Genomic DNA, 19,616 nt, shown 5'->3' with positions numbered 1-19,616 from the left:
TGTCCCTCACCCTCCACTGCACATGACACTGCACAGTGCTAAGCTGGCTTTAAAAAGTAAGTAGCCCTGTTCTACCAGGAAACAGGGCAGCACACCCCATTCTTTCAGTCTTCTGGATTTTATGGACTTGTAACCATGCAGAGGTCAGGAATTGGTACTATTCTAAGGCCTTAGGTGAGATGTATGTGCTGAGAATTTTTAAGGAAATTGGTAGTGGTGGGAGGGGGGAATAGGAGTTATACCATGGAATCCACTTCAACTGTTAGCTGAGCACCAAGTCTTCTGTTTGGTCTTGTAGCAATAGTGATACTGGCTGTGGTAGCACATGTCTTTAATCCCAGCATTCAGAGACAGAAGTGAGCAGATCTCTGTATCTCTGTGAGCTTGAAGTTACCCTGGTATACATAGCAAGTTCCAGGACAGCCAGCACTACACAGAGAGATCCTTCTTCTCTTCTCTTCTCTTCTCTTCTCTTCTCTTCTCTTCTCTTCTCTTCTCTTCTCTTCTCTTCTCTTCTCTTCTCTTCTCTTTTTCTCTCTTTCTAGCATTATCCTTGAGAAAAAGATTTGAGGAATCCAAGCAGACACCCTGTATGACTTGCTTTCTGTCTGTGTGCCATTTACTCCAGTCAGAGCTTTCCATACAGATCAGCAAGGCATCGTCTGCAGGAGACTGGGGAGAGTGTGAACTCCTCTGTCTTCGGGCTCACAACTGCATGTTGAAATGTTTGGCCTTTTATCTCTTTCTTTAAAAAATGTTGCAGGACAGGCAGAGGCAGGTAGATCTGTAAGTTCAAGGCCAGCCTAGTCTACATAGCAAGGACTACACAGTGAGACTCTGCCTCCAAAAGGGCAGAGGGTGGAAAGTAGGCTGAGTAGAGGGATGGCTCAGTCAGTGGCTTAATAGCACTAGCTGCTCTGACAGAGGATCCGGGTATGATTCCCAGGGCCCATATGGTAGCTCACAACCATCTGTAACTCCAGTTCCAGGGAATCTGCTGCCCCCTTCTGACCTCCATGACAACCAAGCATATATGTGCCACACATACGTATGTGCAAGTGACACCTATGTAAATATATATATATATATATATATATATATATATATGATACTCATTACCAACATCAAACTATGAAAATTCTAACTGAAAACAAATAGAAGCGTGAAATCTCTACACCAGTAGTTAATGCTTTATGTTATGGCAGTGTATCCAGGCCAGGTAGGTAAGAGTCATTGTCACCAAAGAAAGAAACTGTGATAAACAAGAATGGATGCAGACAAGTCAAGAACTTTTCAAAGTTGTTGGATCTGTGATAGAATTTGCAGGGAAAGAATTGATCTCTTTGAAACTGGTCAATAATATAAAATGGAAAAGATGGAAATATTAATTCATCTGTTTTATCAGTCTTATCACTGGGCATGTTCCTCAGTACATTAGCCTGCTAGGGCAGGGAGAACTCTGTGTGTGTGTGTGTGTGTGTGTGTGTGTGTGTGAGAGAGAGAGAGAGAGAGAGAGGAGGGGGGGGGAGAGGGAGAGAGAACTTAGCTTTCCACCAGGCAGTACTGGCCCTAGTCTTTAATTCTAGCACTCAGGAGACAGAGACAAGTAGATCTTTGTGAGTTCAAGCCTGGTCTATAAATCGAGTTCCAGGACAGCCAGAGCTGTTATACAGAAAAACCTTGTCTTGAAAAACACAAAAACAAAAGAAGAAGTTAGCTCTGCTTAATGAGAGTTCAACTCAGAAGATCCTCAAGCAGAGCTTACCAGTACTGTTGCTATGCTGAGGAAACCCTTTGATGTGTAACAGGCCAGATCATCCTGGAAATAAGGTCGCAGATTGTGATGGCCTGTGTTCGCCCAGCATTTACTTAGAGCCCTCTGAAAATCCCCCACCCCACCCCACCCCACCCCACTTTCCCCCTGCTCACTATATACTTCTTAAAGGATATATATAGCTGGCTTAGTTTCAAAGGACACAAAGGATGCTTGGGTGAAGGATGAAGTTGCTACCCAAGTAGGTGGGTGAGGAGGGATGGAGGTGCAGGTGTCAGTAATGACTCCTTCCCTTGGGAGGAACCAAAAGGTGTTAAGCTGAGACTTAAATATTACTCAGCTGCCTTGGCTTGCTACTTCCCTAGTGTTGTCTACTAGACTCCATTGAAAATCAAGTCAGCAACTCTGTTAAATGGCGTGTTGCAGAGTGCCCTCTTGAAAGCTGACGGCTGTGGAAAAAGGTAAAATCTCAATGAGTGAAGGACAAATTGATTTCTGCTCTGTCTACATTGTCCCTGTCCCGAGTGCTGACTCCACGTAGCGTCCTGGTTGATGAGATTGTGGATACATCGATGACTGGGAGAAGGTAGCTCATGCTGTGTCCTCTCTTCTAGGTTTCAAGTGCCCCATTTGTTCCAAGTCTGTGGCTTCCGATGAGATGGAAATGCACTTTATAATGTGTCTGAGCAAACCTCGCCTGTCCTACAATGGTAAGGGCTATCTGTCATGTCTGCTTCCTGGTGTCGAGATGGGTTGGACAGCTGGGGGCATAGCCTTTGGGTGAGGGGGCTCTGTGTTGTTTTCTTTTAGCAGCACTGTGCATGTGCTAGTGAGGAACCTTCTGTTCTTGAGAGCCTTGGTAATTATTAGTTGGGTGGGGTGGCTGAGGAGACGCCAAGAAGGCAAGTCCTAGGCCAGGGCTACTGTGGTGAGAAGGCTCTGGGCTGCTCTATGCCTTCAGTGGCCTTTGGTGGGGAGACATAGCCATTCTTTCCCCTGTTCATGCCCCTGACCATGGTAGGTTCCAAGACAAATGAACTCACTCTACAAAGCCATCAAGAGGGGCCTAGACAGAATATCATCTCTGTGGGCAAGGAAAGCCATGGTGCTGGTGGTGCCCGCAGGGAACTGAGGGCCTGGCCCTTTCCTGTTTACCTTGCAGCCCAAGTGGACACACCTGGTTAAGCAGTAAAGCCCCCATGTGACAGCAGTTGGAAGGAATACATTCAATCTGTACATTACTTTGGAGATTAGTGCTAGAGGGTCTCCATGTTTCACCATGGGATGGAATGGGGAGGGGAGGGAAGGGGAGAAAGGCAGACTTGAGTATGAATCTAGCAGAAGTGTGATCATAGCATCTGGAGGACCCCGTGACACTGTTACTCTAGCATCTTTCTGGGGATAAAGTTGAGTGGCAGATTTGTTTGCTGTAGGTAAGTGTCTGGAGTTGAGATGATCAGAGGTCAGTCTTCCTCTGCTGTTCAGTCACTATAGCTTAGACAGGTTGTTTAGCTAGTCCAGCCTTAGTTTTCTGGACCATACAATAAGGATAGCGATCTTTGCACACAAAACCCTCTAGCACAGAGCTTCGCACATGGTGGTATTTAGGAAATTACAGCTGCTGTGGAAAACACAAGGCTCCCAGAGGATAGTCCGTCCGACTTGATGGTGAGCAGACTCTGCCTCCAGTCCTCTGCTTTCCACTCGCTCATGTCTGTCTGTCTGTCTGTCTGTCGGCTCTCCTGACAGTGATTGCTAGGGAACTGTGTTCTCTGCAAGCTCAACAGTGTCCAGAAGGATGCCCTCAACCCCAGTAAGCAGGCCACCTTCTCAGGTTAAAGGCGAAGCAGGCAGTAGGGAGGTGTGCTTGTTCTGAAGAGTCTGAGGATGCTCTCCTGCCACCAGAGGCGTCCTAGATCACAGCATCAGCCTAGGGAGCACTCATGACTCCCAGACAACCTGAAAAATAAATCAGACATGTCTAACCTGCTTGGTTCTCTTAAAAAGCATCCTACCAGTGGTGGCGCATGCCTTTAATCCTAGCACTTGGGAGGCAGAAGCAGGTGGATTTCTGAGTTCAAGGCCAGCCTGGTCTACAGAGTGGGTTCTAGCACAGCCAGGGCTACACAGAGAAACCCTGTCTCAGAAAAAAAAAAACCTGTATCACAGGTTGAGTAGATTAAATTCTCAGGGCCAGAGATGTTTTAGAGTTTTTCAAATCTTTGACCATTTGTATAGGTATAAACAGACATCTCTAATGTGAAAAATATAGACTTTTTTAATATCATGTCCCTAGTTGGAAATGTCAAGGGCTAGAGATGCGGCTCATTGGTGGATGCTTGCTTAGCATGCACAAGGCCCTGGGTTCCGTTCCAGCACCTCCTACCCCGTGTTTTAGACTTGAGGTCCTAAAATAGAATCCAGGGCCTTGTAAAATATACTTTAAAATAAATATATTTTATAGATTTTAGATCTTTGCAACAAGATTTGTGTTCTTAGATCTCTTACTTGCCTGGCCAAAGGGTCCCAGTTGCAGGAGGGCATGTGTCTATCATGGTCCGTGTGGCCTGCAGACCTCTGCATGTGCCAGAGGGCAGGGCAGGCTATGGCTCTGTCTTTCCTCTCAGTGATCCCCTTTCTTCCCCAGCAGTCTTTGCTTCTTCCCTGTGACTGCCATCCTCCTGGGTCCGTTGTCCCTGCTTCAGCTAGCCTGTCCTTACTCAAGCTCAGCTTTGTCCCTGTCTCTGCCTGGGACTGAAGGGAGAGGTCCTGTGTCTCATAGTTTACGGCAGTCATGGCTTCAAGTACTGCATTTACTTCTGTCCCACGTGTGTTGAGATCTTATGAAGACTGTTTTGTCCTGTGGGTTGCTGGCAGAGCTCTCTGCAGACACTGCCTTTGCTGTTGTAGCACAAAAAGCTTCAGAGGGGGCTTGGCCTGAGAGAACTTGGCTTTCAGAAATGTCTATGGCAGACAAAGTGCTGTCAGGACCACCCAAAACAAAGTCACTTCATAAGCTAAGTTAGGGTTTCTGTTGCTGTCAGGAGACATCATGACCACAGCAGTTCCTATAACGGAAATCATTTAATTGGGGGTGGCTAACAGTTTTAGAGGCTTAGACCATTATCATCATAGTGGGAAACATGGTGGCACCCAAGCAAACATGGTGATGGAGGAGAAGCTAAGAGTTCTACATGTGGATTAGTAGACAGTTGGAAGAGAATGAATCACACTTCTTCCAACAAGGCCATATGTCCTCATGGTGCCATTCCCTATAGACCTATAGGGGCCATTTTTATTCAAACCACCACACTTGTATCCATATCATAAAGCATTTAGTCCAACTTCAAAAGTCCCCAAAGGGGGCTGGTGAGATGGCTCAGTGGGTAAGAGCACCCGACTGCTCTTCCGAAGGTCCCGAGTTCAAATCCCAGCAACCACATGGTGGCTCACAACCATCCGTAACGAGATCTGATGCCCTCTTCTAGAGTGTCTGAAGACAGTGTACTTACATATAATAAATAAATATATATTTTTTAAAAGTCCTCAAAGTCTATCATACAATATCAGCACTGTTTAAAAGTCCAAAGTTTAAAGTCTCTTCTGAGACTCATGTAATCTCTTTTAACTGTAATCTCTTATAAAGTGAAAATCAAAATACAGATCATATATTTTCAACATAAAATGGCACATTACCATTCCAAAAGGGTGAAGACTGCTAGACAAAGACAGAAGCCAGCTAGGTAGACTCCAAACCCTACATCTCCATGTCTGATGTTAGAGCACTCTTCAGATCTCCAACTCCCTTCATCTTTGTTGACTGCAGCACACTCCTTCTCCTGGGCTAGTTCCACCCTGTTAGCACCTTTCCTCGGCAGGTATCCCACAGCTCTGACATCTGCAACATTTGGGGATCTCCAAGGCAATCCAGGCTTCATCTTCATAGCTTCATACTGTGGCCTCTCTGGGCCTTCATATGTGGACACCCCGACACATGTCTGGCCTCAGTGGCTTTCTTTAATCACAGAGGGAGATGCCATAACCTCCTCCTTCTGTCCTTGACTCTAAAGCCAGAACCATGTGACTGAAGTTGCCAGGTTCTGCTGCTGCTTGCTGTGACTGGAACATGGCTCCCTCATTCAATTACATCTTCATGAGCTTTCTGTTTTCCATAGTTTTCTAAACTGCTTAAGCCTGGCTGACCAGGGTGGCCTTGAATTTAGAGATCTGCAAGCCTCTGCCTTTTGCCTTCTGGGATTAAAGGTGTGTACCACCACCACTCCTAGACCTAAACCACTCTTTAGTTGGGTGAGGTCTTGCCCTGAGGTCACCACTTCTTTTATTCCATTTAATATCAGGCTTTCCTTTAATGGGTTAATCTCCTTGAACACAGGATTTAGCTCCATTCTATTTCCTGGTGCCTCTTTCCCCTGTGTATATTGTACTTTTTTCCTTGCTCAGTTTGTCTCTTTTCATTATAGATCTTCTTCATAACAGTGAACACTAATAACCACACAGCAGTCGATACCAGGCTGTATTGGACTTTCCTCTGCCAAGCATCTAACCCAAAACTCTTCCGTTTACTCAGGCAGACGAGGGCAGAAAGCAGCCACATTCTTAGCCAAAATAGCGGGAGAATGGCCTCCAGCCCACATGCTAACATTCTTCTCCTCTGACACTCTTGAGCCAGACCCCCATAGTTCAAATCCTCCTACCACCACTGTCTTCTAGGCTTCTACTCGGATAACCCACTAAGCTCCACTTAAAGCATTCAACTGCTTTTCTAATCCAAAGTCGTAAAGTCCATGCGCCTCCAAACTCCAGTCTCATCAGAGGAGACTGAATCACTTCCTCCAACAAGGCCACACCTCCTGATAGTGCCACTCCCTGTGGTCCATGGTGACCATTGTTGTTCACAGAAGCATACATGCTGATGTAGGAAATGGACATCGAGGATCTCTAGCCCCTCCCTTTCCCAGAGAACCGGTCTTCCTTCATATCCTCACTCTCACCAGCAACCTGCTAGAGCAACGGTTCTCATCCTTGCTAATGCTGAGACCCTTTAACACAGCCCATGTTGTGGTGACCCCAGTCTTAAATTATCTTTGTTGCTACTTCATAGCTCCTAATTTGCTCACTATTAATTATAATGTAAATACTGGGTATGCAAGATGGTTTTAGACAACCCCTGTGAAAGGGCCATTTGACCCCCAGGGGGTCTGGATCCATAGGGTAGAGGAAGAGCAGGGTGGTCATCTCAGCAGAGCCACTGTGGCTCTCCCTCTGCTCCTTACTCTTTCTTCATCCTTTACATGAAAAGTCTCCTTGTATGTAAGCCACGGACTTCACCTCTAGCCCTGTGAGTAGTTTATCCTGAGGAGATGAAGGGGCTTCGGAGTCCATGTCTGGCTTCTCTATACACACGGCTAATGCAGAAAGGAGGCTGTGGCAGCATGGTGCTCCTCCTCCTCCTCCTCCTCTTCCTCCTCCTCCTCCTCCTCCTTTTCCTCTCCTTTTTTTTCTGAAGACACTAGAGGTAAGAGGACATTGTGGCCTGAGTCCTTAGGACATGTCTTGAATTCAAATAGAATGTGAATTCTTGGATCCTTACCTATTTAGAAAAAAAATGTGAGCCTAAAAAGATGGCTCAAGTTTGGCTGTTCTTCCAGGGGCCCTGGATTAGCTCCCTAGCACCCACATGCCAACTCACAGTCATCTATAAGTCCAGTTTCAAGGGATCTAATGCTTTCTCGCTTCCATAGTACCAGAAACACCTGTGGTACAGACATACATATGTAAAATATGTACACACATAAGTAAATCTTTAAAATAAAAATTGTAAGGCCGGGCGTGGTGGCGCACGCCTTTAATCCCAGCACTCGGGAGGCAGAGGCAGGTGGATTTATGAGTTCGAGGCCAGCCTGGTGTACAGAGTGAGTTCCAGGACAGCCAGGGCTACACAGAGAAACCCTGTCTCGAAAAAAACCAAAAAAAAAAAAAAAATTGTAAAAGAAAAATGTGAGGAGATACCTGGCAATAAGCCATCAGCTCTTGAAGTCTTTCTAGGAAGGAACAATGGGAGGCTTTCTTCAGTGCTGGTGAAGTTCTGTTCCTTCCAGGGTCTGGAAGGTTGACTCAAGAGTTAAGAGTAATTTGTTCTTTGCCAAGGCCCTGGTTTAATTCTCAGCACTCACAAGAAGGGTTGCCACCTCCTCGAAGAGCAGGCACACATGAAGTGCACAGGCATGCGGGCAAAACACTCATACACACAAACTAATAAAATGAATCTAAAACAGTGTTTTGAAGTGACTGGAGGGCAGAGCAGCTCGAGGTAGCGTGCACGCCCGTCTGTGTGAGGGTCTGCTCCCTTTCTGGTGGGGAGCTCGGGGGACATGTGCACTCTGGAACCTCCTGGTCTCTGCCCTGCACACACACATTCACACGCTCACCGTCTATGGTTGCTGGCACCAGAGAAATATGGATAAAATTTATGATGGTTATGTAAGGTGAAATTTAGTTAAATTAGAAAGAAAAAAGTAGAAAGCTCCAAGTGAGGCAGATAGAAAGCAGTATTTTTCTTTTTTTTTTTTTTTTTTTTTTGGTTTTTCGAGACAGGGTTTCTCTGTGTAGCCCTGGCTGTCCTGGCACTCACTTTGTAGACCAGGCTGGCCTCGAACTCAGAAATCCGCCTGCCTCTGCCTCCCGAGTGCTGGGATAAGCAGTATTTTTCTTAGTCTGAGGGTTGGTCTGAGGGAAGGGCTGAACAAGGCCTCCAGTATTTGCCTACCAGATTATTTTTAAAATTTAGGGAAAGCAAGACCAGTTTTACTGGTCCAGCCAGTGCTCAGAAACAAAGAGAACAGACTCCTGGTGCATCAAGGGCAAGGGCTTGGCCAGGGAGGTCAGTGACCAACAGAGCACCAGCCATTAGCTCTCAGCCTTCTCAGCCTTCCTTAGCCGCCTTGAACTAAGGCCTAACAGAAGCTGAGGGAGGGCGCTACAGAGAAGAGAGGAGGAGGAAGGAGCTCTCTGTGTAAATGTGGTTGGCTTTATCACTTCTCTCTCTGTAAAATCTGTGGCCATCGTATTGCCCAACCTCCTGAGGTGGAGGGAGGTATGACTGACTTTTTTAGCAAAAGAGCTCTGTGGCCAGGTGGTGGTGGCACACACCTTTAGTCCCAGCCCCCTGGAGGCAGAGGCAGGTAGGTCTCTAGGTTCAAGGACAGCCAGGGCTACACAGAGAAACCCTGTCTCAAATAATAGATAGATAGATAGATAGATAGATAGATAGATAGATAGATAGATAGATAGATAGATAGATAGATAGATAAAATTTAAAAAACAAAACGAAACAAACAACAACAAAGCAGAAAAGAAGAGCGCTCTGAAGCCATAGAGTGACTGGAAGCTCAGGGGTGTTGTTCCAGGACTCCTCCCCTCAGGCATGGTCTGGTGAGGCAGGAGTTTCCCTGTGGCACCCAGAACATTGAGTAGATTTCCCCGAGTTCTGCTCTGGGGTGCAGGGCTTTTGCTTTACGATGTTTTCCCTCCTTTACCAAGGGGCTTTCATTACTCTGTCTTCAGAGCCCTAGAAGTGCACTGCGTGAGTTCCTGCCTGCCTGCCTGCCATTGTAGGAGGGGTGCCATTGTACATAAGTGGAAGCCAGAAGACAGCATAGGGTGGATTAGGTGGATTCCAGAGATTGGCTCTGAAGCAAGTTATGCACTATGCCATCTCGGCAGCCCAACGTGCTTTCTTGAATGGGGTGACACATGTGTGTACGTGTGGGCACATGTAGAGGCCAGAATTCAGCATCACATGTCTTCCTTCCTTTTCTCCTTTAATCTTTTTTTAGCCTTAGCGTGTGTGTCTGTGTGTGAATGTGTGTGTGTGTGTGTGTCTGTGTGTGTATGGTATATGGTTTGCCTGTGTGTGTGTATGTGCTGGTTTGGAATCTAGGAAACAACAATGAAGGGCTATAGTCTGAAAGTCCATGTCACCGGTGAGATGTCTCAGAGAATGGAGAAGAAATGGCCAAGGATGTCTCCAGGATAACTCTATCTGTAGACTAAGCAAGTTTTCTTCCCATCTCTGTTGAGGGTTTTATCCTCTGATGTGTCGCTGTGAAGAGCATCAGGCATATCAAAGTTGAAAGCCTGTTCCCTAACAGTGAACCCCGTCCCCTGGGCCCTGCATTGTACATTATGCATTATATCTCCTTTCTCTAGTCACATCCATTTTACCCTTTGAATACATTCTCAAGTAAAATGCAAATTCCTGCTGTCTTAGTCAGTGGTCTCATGCTGTGAAGATAAACCAAGACCATAGCAACTCTTGTGAAGGGAAACATTTAATTGGGGATGGTTTTAGTTTCAAAAACCATTTAGTCCAGGAGGCATTGTGTGGCATAGACAGACAGACATGGTACTAGAGAGGTAGCTGAGAGTTCTACATCTGAATGGTCAGCAGCAGGAAAAGAGAGACATTAGGCCTCGCTTGAGCATTTGAAACCCCAAAGCCCACCCCCAGTGACACTTCCTCCAATAAGGCTGTACCGTCCTTAATACCTGTCAAGGACACCACTCCCTAATGATTAAACAGAGCCTATCAGAGGTTATTCAAACCACCACACCGGTGCACTTCTTTCTTGTTTATTTATTAGTTTTTTTTGAAACAGGGTCTAACTTTGTAGCCCAGGTTGTCCTGGAGCTCACCCTGTAGACCAGGCTGGCCTGACTCCCAGAGATCCTCCTGAGTTCTGGAGTTGGAGGCTTGCATTGCTGCGCCTGGCTTCCTGTGCACTCTGTTAAGGATTCTAAGTATAAAGCAGTGTGTGCTCAAACATCTACACGACAAAGGAGCACACATGTGCCCTCCTTCTAACCCTCCTTCCTTTCACTTTATATTTTTATAGATTTTTTCCTTGCATGCATAAACAGTTATGTATGGTGTGTAGTGCTTTAAAGGGATGGGATTGGCCACTTTAGGGTGTTCTTCCACTTCTTATGTTCATGCTGTCCTGTAAACCAAGTGACTTCTCTTATAACTCCTACAAACAGGAACTTCAATATCAAATTTTATGTGTTTTATTCCATTTCCCTGGGATTCTTTTTTGTTTTGCTTTATTTTTTGTTTTTGTTTTTTTCGAGACAGGGTTTCTCTGTATAGCTCTGGCTGTCCTGGAACTTACTTTGTAGACCGGGCTGGCCTCAAACTTCCCTGGTATTCTTAGCAGGGAAATTTGAGACGCTAGGCCCTCCTAGCCTATTAATAATCCATATTTTATGAGTACTTAAGAGTTTTACCACCAAATAATCAGGACACAAAGAAGCAACAGTGGGAAGCAAGGTCACCAGAACAAAGGTCCAGTCTTTTACAACCCTTCTCAAGCCCCCTGACAGGGCAAGCCACGTGACTTCTCTGGGTTTCCCTTTCGTCATTCACACATGATACCGTGTGCCCTGCTAGCTTGTAAGCTCTTTCAGCTCAAAGAAAACCATACACACAGAATCTCATTATGCTCACTGGATGGATGTTCTGCTGTGGTCGGGGAACTTCGTGGTGATTCTGTATGAGGGCATTACCGTGCCTGCCTGTGACTTTATTGGAGTTTAATCTAAACTTTGTCCTTGAACAGTCTCTTTATTCTACTGTCTGTACATGTCCCTACATCTAGACTAAAGTGAGATTCCCCACATCTGGAAGTTTCCATTGGTGTGTCCCTATGGAGAAGCCTAATAGACACCTCTGGGATTCATCGCTCTCTATCTAGCCTTGCCTTTTCCTGTGGAGTGTCGCATGATATAACCGTGCTAATGCCCTACCCTTGTTGGCATGCGTGCCGTTGCTACATTGTCAGGGTTGGCCTCTAAGTGAGCTCCCCAATCTACCTCTAGTGCCTCTTAACCAAGCAAAGGAGACAGGTTCAGTGACAGCAACAGCATAAAGCTGCTCCTGGGGATTTGGTTTCACCCCTGCCTGTGTGACTCCTTGAGTCTCTGCAGCCTGTCTTAGCAGACTTCCTGGAGTTCCCAGGTGTCTGGGGTTGTTTCCATTGTCTAGATTGTCATCCCTCCTACCCCAGCCTATGGCTCGTGTCATTGTGAAGTTCTCCAAAGTGTTCTTTCTTTCTTTCTCTCTCTCTCTCATACATGAAATAAATAAATAAATCTTGTAAAAAATGTTAGTGGGTTTACTGTCGACGTCTTCAGACATACCAGACGAGGGCATTAGATCCCATTACAGATGGTTGGGAGCCACCATGTGGTTGCTGGGAATTGAACTCAGGGCCTGTGGAAGAGCAGTCAGTGCTCTTAACCACTGAGCCATCTCTCCAGCCCCCCCAAAGCCTCTCTTGAACAGTCTGAATAAGCACTTTTCTCCTTGCCCCTCATCCCAGTCAGTCAGAAGGCTCTTCTAGTTATTGCACATTTCTCCCATTGCTATGTTCCACTTGTACTATGTGTTCCAAACAGTGGTTTAGGTCTGCAAGTAGCTCATAGGTAATAGACCTATGTGTGCTCTGTGCCGCTCAGCTGCTGGTGATTAACCTTATTGGTATCCCCGTCTCTCTTGCAGATGATGTGCTGACTAAAGATGCGGGTGAGTGTGTGATCTGCCTGGAGGAGCTGCTTCAGGGGGACACGATAGCCAGGCTGCCTTGCCTGTGCATCTATCACAAAAGGTACAAGGGCCCAGCAGGAACAACTCTGCCAAATCCCACATATAATGAATAGATCCCCTTCACCAGTCCTCCAGTCCTCTTGGGTTATGGTATGGCCTGTATTGTATACTCTTTGCACTCTGTTAGGGGGCAGGCATCTATCTACTATGCTGACCGGAAGGCTCAGTCATAGCAAGGGTAGAGCAGAAGTAAATTGTTCAAGGTTCAGCTCTGTGTCAGCAGTTCAGATGATAGGAGCCAGTGGGTAGACCTGGCTTGGAGGCATATAAGATCCCACCTGGAGCTTGACTCCCTCCTCCCTGAACCCTGTCATGCAGAGCGAGGTATCAAGGGTAGAGCTGGTGTCCTTGCTGGCCTGTATGGCACCCTCCTCTTCCAAGGCCTAGGAGGGCTGGGCGTGGTGGCGCATGCCTTTAATCTCAGTACTTGAGAGGCAGAGGCAGGCGGATTTCTGAGTGCGAGGCCAGTCTGGTCTACAAAGTGAGTTCCAGGACAGCCAAGGCTACACAGAGAAACCCTGTCTCGAAAAAACAAAAACAAAACAAAAACCAAGGGCTAGGAGGCAGGAAAAGCCACTACCTCTAAGTACTGCTATAATTAGCCAGGCCAAGATCCATCCTCTGCCTCCAGCGGAACCCTTCAACTTTTCCTACCTGGAAAGAAGACACCTCCTTGTTCAGGACAGGAGTGTGCCCTGTGTGTCTCTTTCTCCAGCCCACACTGTTTCCTGGCACAAGGACTTTCCTAAGCCCAACCCCAGGACTACTGGTCTTCAATGTCAGAGCTGTGCCTGGAGTGTGATTGGCCTTGGGAGAACTGTGGTTCTTAGTCTGGCACAGATCCCTGCAACATCTCAGGAAGCCACTAACCAAAGCCAGGAACGGAAAGCCCTGGCCCTGGGGAGACCTAAGCAGATTATGTTTAGTTACTCTTTGAAAAGGCCCAGATGTGGCTTTACAGTGTCTTAGGTTACCTGCTGTTTATTCTTTGCTACAGACACTCCTATGAACACTGGAGATTGTGGCCTTACTATACCCTCACCCTGGTTCATGCTCACTTATTTAGCAATGTCAAAGAGCCCAAGGGTGCAGCTCCCCTTCCTACTGTTATATCTAGGCTAGGTAGACTTGTGGCTCCTGAGAGGGGTACCCTCATCACCCAAGATCTAGCCACCCTCATCACTGGCCAGCCTCTTGTATCTAGTCCTGCTTCCTGCCTGCCTCTCAGACCTTACAGACAGTTAACCTGCTGCCCTATGTAGTCCGCCTGCTCTCACCTCCTTGGTATTATCTGTTGCTGTCCTGGGCTCCCTGGGCCCCAGTTTTGAGCTTCACAAGGCCAGTTTTGCCCTTTCTGCAAGGCCCAGTCTCCCAGAGCCTGTATCTACTGCTCCTGTCTCCTGATGAGCCAGGATCGATGTTTTAGTTTTCCTTTTCATTTATTTTTATTTTATTAATCTTTATAGTTATTTATTATTTAGTTTATTAGGTATTTTTGTTTGTTTTTTGTTTTTTGAGACAGGGTTTCCTCTGTGTAGCCCTGGCTGTCCTGGAACTCACTTTGTAGACCAGGCTGGCCTCGAACTCAGAAATCCGCCTGCCTCTGCCTCCCAAGCGCTGGGATTAAAAGCATGTGCCAGCCTGGCGTGGTGGTGCATGCCTTTAATCCCAGCACTCGGGAGGCAGAGGCAGGCGGATTTCTGAGTTCGAGGCCAGCCTGGTCTACAAAGTGAGTGCCAGGACAGCCAGGGCTACACAGAGAAACCCTGTCTTAAAAAAAAACCAAAACAAAAAAAAAAGCGTGTGCCACCACTGCCTGGCCCAGCTTATTTTTAAATTTTATGTGCATGGGTATTTTGCTTGCATGTATTCACATGTGTGCCTGATGCCCGCTGAGACCAGAACAGAGCATTGAATCCCCAGGACCAGGAGTTAAAGATGTTTGTGAGCCACTGTTTGGGTGCCAAGAACTGAATCTGGCTCTTTTATAAAAACAGCTAGGACTCTCAACTACTGAGCCCTAGGATTAACCCCAAACCCTCAGGATTATTCTTTTTTAAAACTATTATTATTAATTTTAAGTTATGGTTATGTGTGTGCATCTATGTATATGTGCATCAGAATGCAGGAGCCTACAAAGGCCAGAGGGGTGAGATCTCTTGGAATTATGGGATGCCTGTGAAGCAACAGACAGGTGGTGTGAACCAGACTTGGGTCCTCTGGGAAGCAGCATCTCTCTCAACCACTGACCCATCTCCGCCCTCCCACCCTTAGGATATCGTTGATCATCTTCCTTTTCCTGCTTCAATGAAGTTGGGGGCATAATCATGTTTCCCTGGGGTCCTTTCCTGAGAGTCCAACCCCTTGAAAGGCTCCCTTGGCAGGAACAGTGTTGTCAGCAGCTAATGTGTTTCCCCTTGATGCCCCACTCCAGCTGCATAGACTCATGGTTTGAAGTGAACAGATCTTGTCCAGAACACCCTGCTGATTGACCCTGCTGGGCCTGCTTACGGACTCCTCTCAAAGGTGAGCCCATACTTGGCGGGAGACTCTGGGCTAAGAGTCAAGTTTCTGGGAGCTGGGGGAGAGGAGCTGGCCTGCCTGATACATACCCCACCAAGGAGAAAGCAGAAGTAGAAAGACAGAAGCCATCTCCTCAGGGAGCAGTCCCCAGGAAGTAGAGGGATGTTCCTGGGAGTTGGGGGAGCATGAAAGAGCGATAGTAAACCTAGTCACGAGAACTCCATGCAAAGGTAGCATCCGGTTCCTCCCCTCAGGAGAGGCAGAAGGTCCCCTGCAGGGTGCATGCGCTGGAGCAGAGGCGCCCCCAGCCAGGCTCTACTGCAGCCTCACCCTCCCTCACCTCTCAGAGACTCCCTTCTGAAAGGGACGAATCACTAAGTAGGTGGCCTGTGGAACAGACACTGTCCACTGCAAAGACATGGCCTGAGGTCTTTCCACTCCTGGTTCTTCCACCGGCTGCCTGCCTCACCCCACTTCAGGGGAATCTGAAACCTGAGGGGTCCAGGCCACACTCAATCCATGTGTCAGGCACAGTGTCACAGCAGCAGGCTACTCCCTCCTACACATGCATTTATGTTGCTGTGTAACCATTGGATCTCACCTTCATTTCTTCCCCAGGGTACCTTGTTTAACTGCCCCCATCCTGTCCCCCACCCTGCCTGTGCCTTTGAGGACTGTGGTGGGCGTTCTCTCTCTTTTGTTTTGTTTCATTTGTTTTTGTCCCAGCAAACAGAAAACCAACAGCCCCTTCCCACTTGATCCCCCACCCAAAGGCTTGGGGATCCCTTTTCTTCTCTCTCTTCTTTGTTGTTTTTTCTTTTGTTAGGTTTATTTTATTTATTCCAAGTAAATGCCCAGAACAGCTGCCGGTGTCAGGCAAATCAGGGACATTGGCTCTTTCTACCCTCACCTCAAAACCTGATGCCAAGCGAGGGAGAGTGAGGCAGAGGGACTGGATCCCAGCTCCAGAGTGCAGGTCCAGAATGCCGCCGGCATGATGTTTGGCTTCCAATGGGCCTGCCTGGACTGAACCAGATGCCCCAGCCAACCAGCCTGGTCTCAGGGGGACACAAGCTGCTGCCACCGTGCGATGGAGCGGCAACTCTCAGCAAGATGAAGCGGGACTGACTTCTTCCGACCCACACAGGGACAGCCAGCCCCTGTTCCTGGGAGGAGGCTCCTCGGACACTGGACAGAGCTGAGCTTGGGACACCAGAGAGAACAGGGCACCCTTCTGCACTGACTTCCAGAAAATGGTCCTCCCTGAGGACACCCAGTGGATGAGAGCGAGTCTGAGAGAAGAATGAATTGACCTCTATCCTTCCCCTCACCCTCGACCCAGGAGGGAAAGGGCATTTTCTTTTTCACCTTTGAAAGGCGTTGTGGGTCTGTCTTTAAAAAGTGTTTACAAACAACAAAAAATTCTATAAAAAAAAAGTCTTGTGTCGACTGGTGTTTTCCCTTGTGATGTTTACAGACTGCTGTTTGCTGCCCAGCTAAAACCCACTCAGTGACAGAAGCAAGCATAGCCATGTCCTGACCCTAGCGCTCTGGTGGCAAGCGGGCAGGCGGGCACACGTCAGTCCCTCTGCCCAGCGCCCCAGTTGGCTCTCTGCATCACTAACCTTTCTACCTTGGGGGATTCGTTTTTTTGTTTTCTTGTTCTTCTGTCCCATTTTTCTGGCTTGGTTTTGCACTTTTCTCCCCTTAAATTTCCTTGATTTCCCCTTGATTTCCTTGCCAAAAAAGAGGAAGATGAAGAGCCCATCGAGGACACTTCCCCTCCCCCAACCCCCTCGTCTCCTCTGCCTTTCCTCCTGGATCTGATCCCATTAGAGGACTTAATAATCACAAATACACTGAAAAAAATGCCTGGACATTTTTCCAAGGCCCCTGTGAATTTTTTTTTTTCCTGAGGAAATTTAGACTTACTAAAGGACTGTGTACTGCAACCCCCGTTTTCAGGCACACAGAAATATTTTAGCCATTCACACATGACATCAGCCCATGCAGGATAGGTTTCTGTATTTATATATTAAAATCCAAAAAAAAAAAAATTTACGAAAATGTTTTAAAACTGTTCAAAGCTTAGGAGAAAAGCTTATCAGTCGAGGTGTTTTGATATGGTATTAAAATAGTGTGTAACAAAAGATGCACCGTGTGATTTATTTTAATGAAGTGTTGTTACACAATCAAATTGGAAGGCAAATGCCAGTTCCCTCTGTCCGCCTCTCAGCCCACACCCCCTCCCTCAGCACCTGTAATGGCTTAGCCACTCCTGGGCAGAGGCTCGACGTGGTGGCTCGGCTGTGTCTTTGAAGTTTATAAATTCTTAAGCATCATGGAGTGATTGTCAGTCTTCTGTCATCTCTGGTTGTGATAGGATGTTACTGGAATGATATTCAGGGGCAAAGCTCTTACAGCCACCAGAGGCTGCAAGGATACAGGCACCTGGAGATGCCAGCCCAGTCCGTTCGCTCTTCAGAGCCTCTGCCCCACCTCCCTACCCTCTGCTTGCCTGTTGCTCCGTGTAGAGCCAAGTGCTGACTCATGGGCATGCTTCTCTGAGGCCCCGGAAAAGGCCCTGCTCTGGGCTTCTTCCAGCTCACAGTACTTGAACCAGAACCAGCCACTCAGCCTCATACAAGTTAGCAAATTGCAGGCTGGGCAGGAAACCTCGGCGCAGGGGGCAGCAGTGCATACCTGCCTGTCTTTTAGCCAGGCTCCAGGAGCTGCATTTCAGGGCCTCCTGCAGAGCCAGCTAAGGGAAGCTCTGGAGGGAGATGGCACCACCTCTCTACCATGACCATTTCCAGACCTGCCCCTTGTACTGCTGTGTCAGGGCCCAGTCCCAACAGGCCCACAAGTTTGGACTATGCTACCACCCTTGCCCTCAGATGCTTCCTGAAGCAACTGCTCTGTGCAAGGACATCTGTTGGAGGCCAGTGGGCACGTGGGAACCAAGGCAGGGAGGCAAGTTCAGAGAACTAAGAGTGCTTTATTTAGAGCCTGAGTGTCAGACGCCTCAGGACCTGAACTGTGAGCACTGTCAATGGCCAGAAACTGGGCTCTTGTCTGTACTGGGGCACTTTACTTCTTGGTGGAACCGTGAGCAAAGTAACTGCATTCGTCTGAACTCGATCCCTTGCATGTGAAGTGGGGACAGGGTCATGCGGCTTGGTTCAGTTTGTGTTGGGGATCTGCCCCAAAGGCCTGGCACATGCGCAGCAGGCTTCCTTGTAGCTATGTCACTGCAAAGGGCACTGTTCTATTCCCAGCACCTCCAGCTTCTGCCTGGCACCTGTGTCTCCCTGTTCTATATATAATCCTACCAGCAGAGCTGGCGGGGCGGGGCCCAGCCCGCAAAGAGATCTCCTTGTCTGACCCCCGGGCCTGGAGACAGGCTTTGTGTGCCCACCTTGGCTGTGTGAGCCCGGCTGCCCTGGCAGTGCTGTGGCTGAGTCCCGTGGTTGAGTTGGTTGGGGCAGCGCCGAGCCCCACACCGGGTGCTATTCTAGGCTCTCTAGGCTGGTGCTCATCCCATCCCCAGTGACTTCCGCCCCCACCTGGCACACCAAAGCCCTCTGTTGGCTGTCATGTCCTCTGAATTTGGACCCAGATTGCCAGTGCCTGGTGTGAGGGGTGGGTGGGACTGGGCTTGTCTGGGCTTCCCAAGGTGGCACTTGTGTGTGCCACCTTCCATCCAGACAGCCCTCCAGAATCCTGTGTTGTTCGTTCCTACTCTGCCTTTCTGAGAAGGAAGAAAATCTGGAAGAGCCAAGGAATGGGTTCTTCCCCTTAGCTCTGAGGAGCCCAGAAAGCCTTCTGAGAGCTCCAGGAGCCCCTTTTGAAAACTACCCATCTAAGCCATTTAATAGTATTGAAACTCATAGGAGAATGTCCTCCTTAGGAGACAGTGGCTGAAATATATAGTTGAATGATTTCAAGAAATGTATAATCTAATCCCATCTCCCCTCCCCCAAAATATACAAAGCAAATAAGGCAAAAATGTCCATTGTTGAATCTTCAACGACTGATATTTCAAGTGAATATAGTGTATTTGTTCTTTCAACTTTTTCTGTATGTTTGGGATTTTCTTTAATAAAAGAAATTGTGGGGAAATGGTTGTGTATTGAGTTTCCCATTATTGGAGGGTGTATGTAGGAGCCCTGCCCAGTGGAACTCAACTTGGGAGGACTTGAGGTGAACAGTCTGTCTGGGGGTGAGGGGAGTTCACTGGCGATATTTCTCAATGGTGAATGCGGGACTGGTGTTTGGGTTTCTTCATCCTGAAGTAGTTTGGGAGCAAGCCAAAGAATCATGAGACAAATCTGAAGTTGAACTAAGAAAGTGGCAGGGTGGGGGGCAGGAGGCTGCTGCTTCCTTCTGTTTTTTTTTTTTTTTTTTTTTTTTCCAACCCAAATATCAAGCAGTAGAGAAGATGGTACTACAGTTGACTGGGACCCACAAGGGTAAAATGCCTAGAGACTGGCCACCCTAAAAGTGTCTGCTAGGTTTCTGGTGTTGCGCGCCCTCTCGTGGACATCTGGGGAACAACTGCCAAGTACCTCCAGACAAGGGCTCTGACCAGGGAGTCTCAGAACCGCCAGGCCCCAAAGTAGGCAAGCCCCTGAC

General features: G+C 47.7%; 1 protein-coding gene across 4 annotated transcripts in view; it reads left to right on the top strand.

Annotated features, from left to right (window-relative positions):
• The window catches only part of Znrf1 (zinc and ring finger 1), an 86,220-nt gene extending 69,181 nt beyond the window's left edge, over positions 1–17,039 (top strand). Inside the window, exons 2-5 of one of the 4 annotated variants that reach the window (XM_021169337.3) lie at positions 2,389–2,484; positions 12,354–12,459; positions 14,893–14,984; positions 16,129–17,039. In XM_021169337.3, the coding sequence (XP_021024996.1) occupies positions 2,389–2,484; positions 12,354–12,459; positions 14,893–14,950 (260 nt within the window). In that variant the 3' untranslated portion in view covers positions 14,951–14,984; positions 16,129–17,039. Of the gene's footprint in view, positions 1–2,388; positions 2,485–12,353; positions 12,460–14,892 lie in introns of all 4 variants that reach the window. The other 3 variants (XM_021169336.3, XM_021169338.3, XM_029480262.2) reach the window with 3 other exon arrangements.
• Positions 17,040–19,616: the final 2,577 nt, after the last annotated feature.

Source organism: Mus caroli, unplaced genomic scaffold, assembly GCF_978045245.1.
Source record: "Mus caroli unplaced genomic scaffold, Mus_caroli_1 scaffold_10, whole genome shotgun sequence".
Taxonomy (NCBI): Eukaryota; Metazoa; Chordata; class Mammalia; order Rodentia; family Muridae; genus Mus; species Mus caroli.
This window is presented reverse-complemented; position numbering and strand designations above follow the sequence as displayed.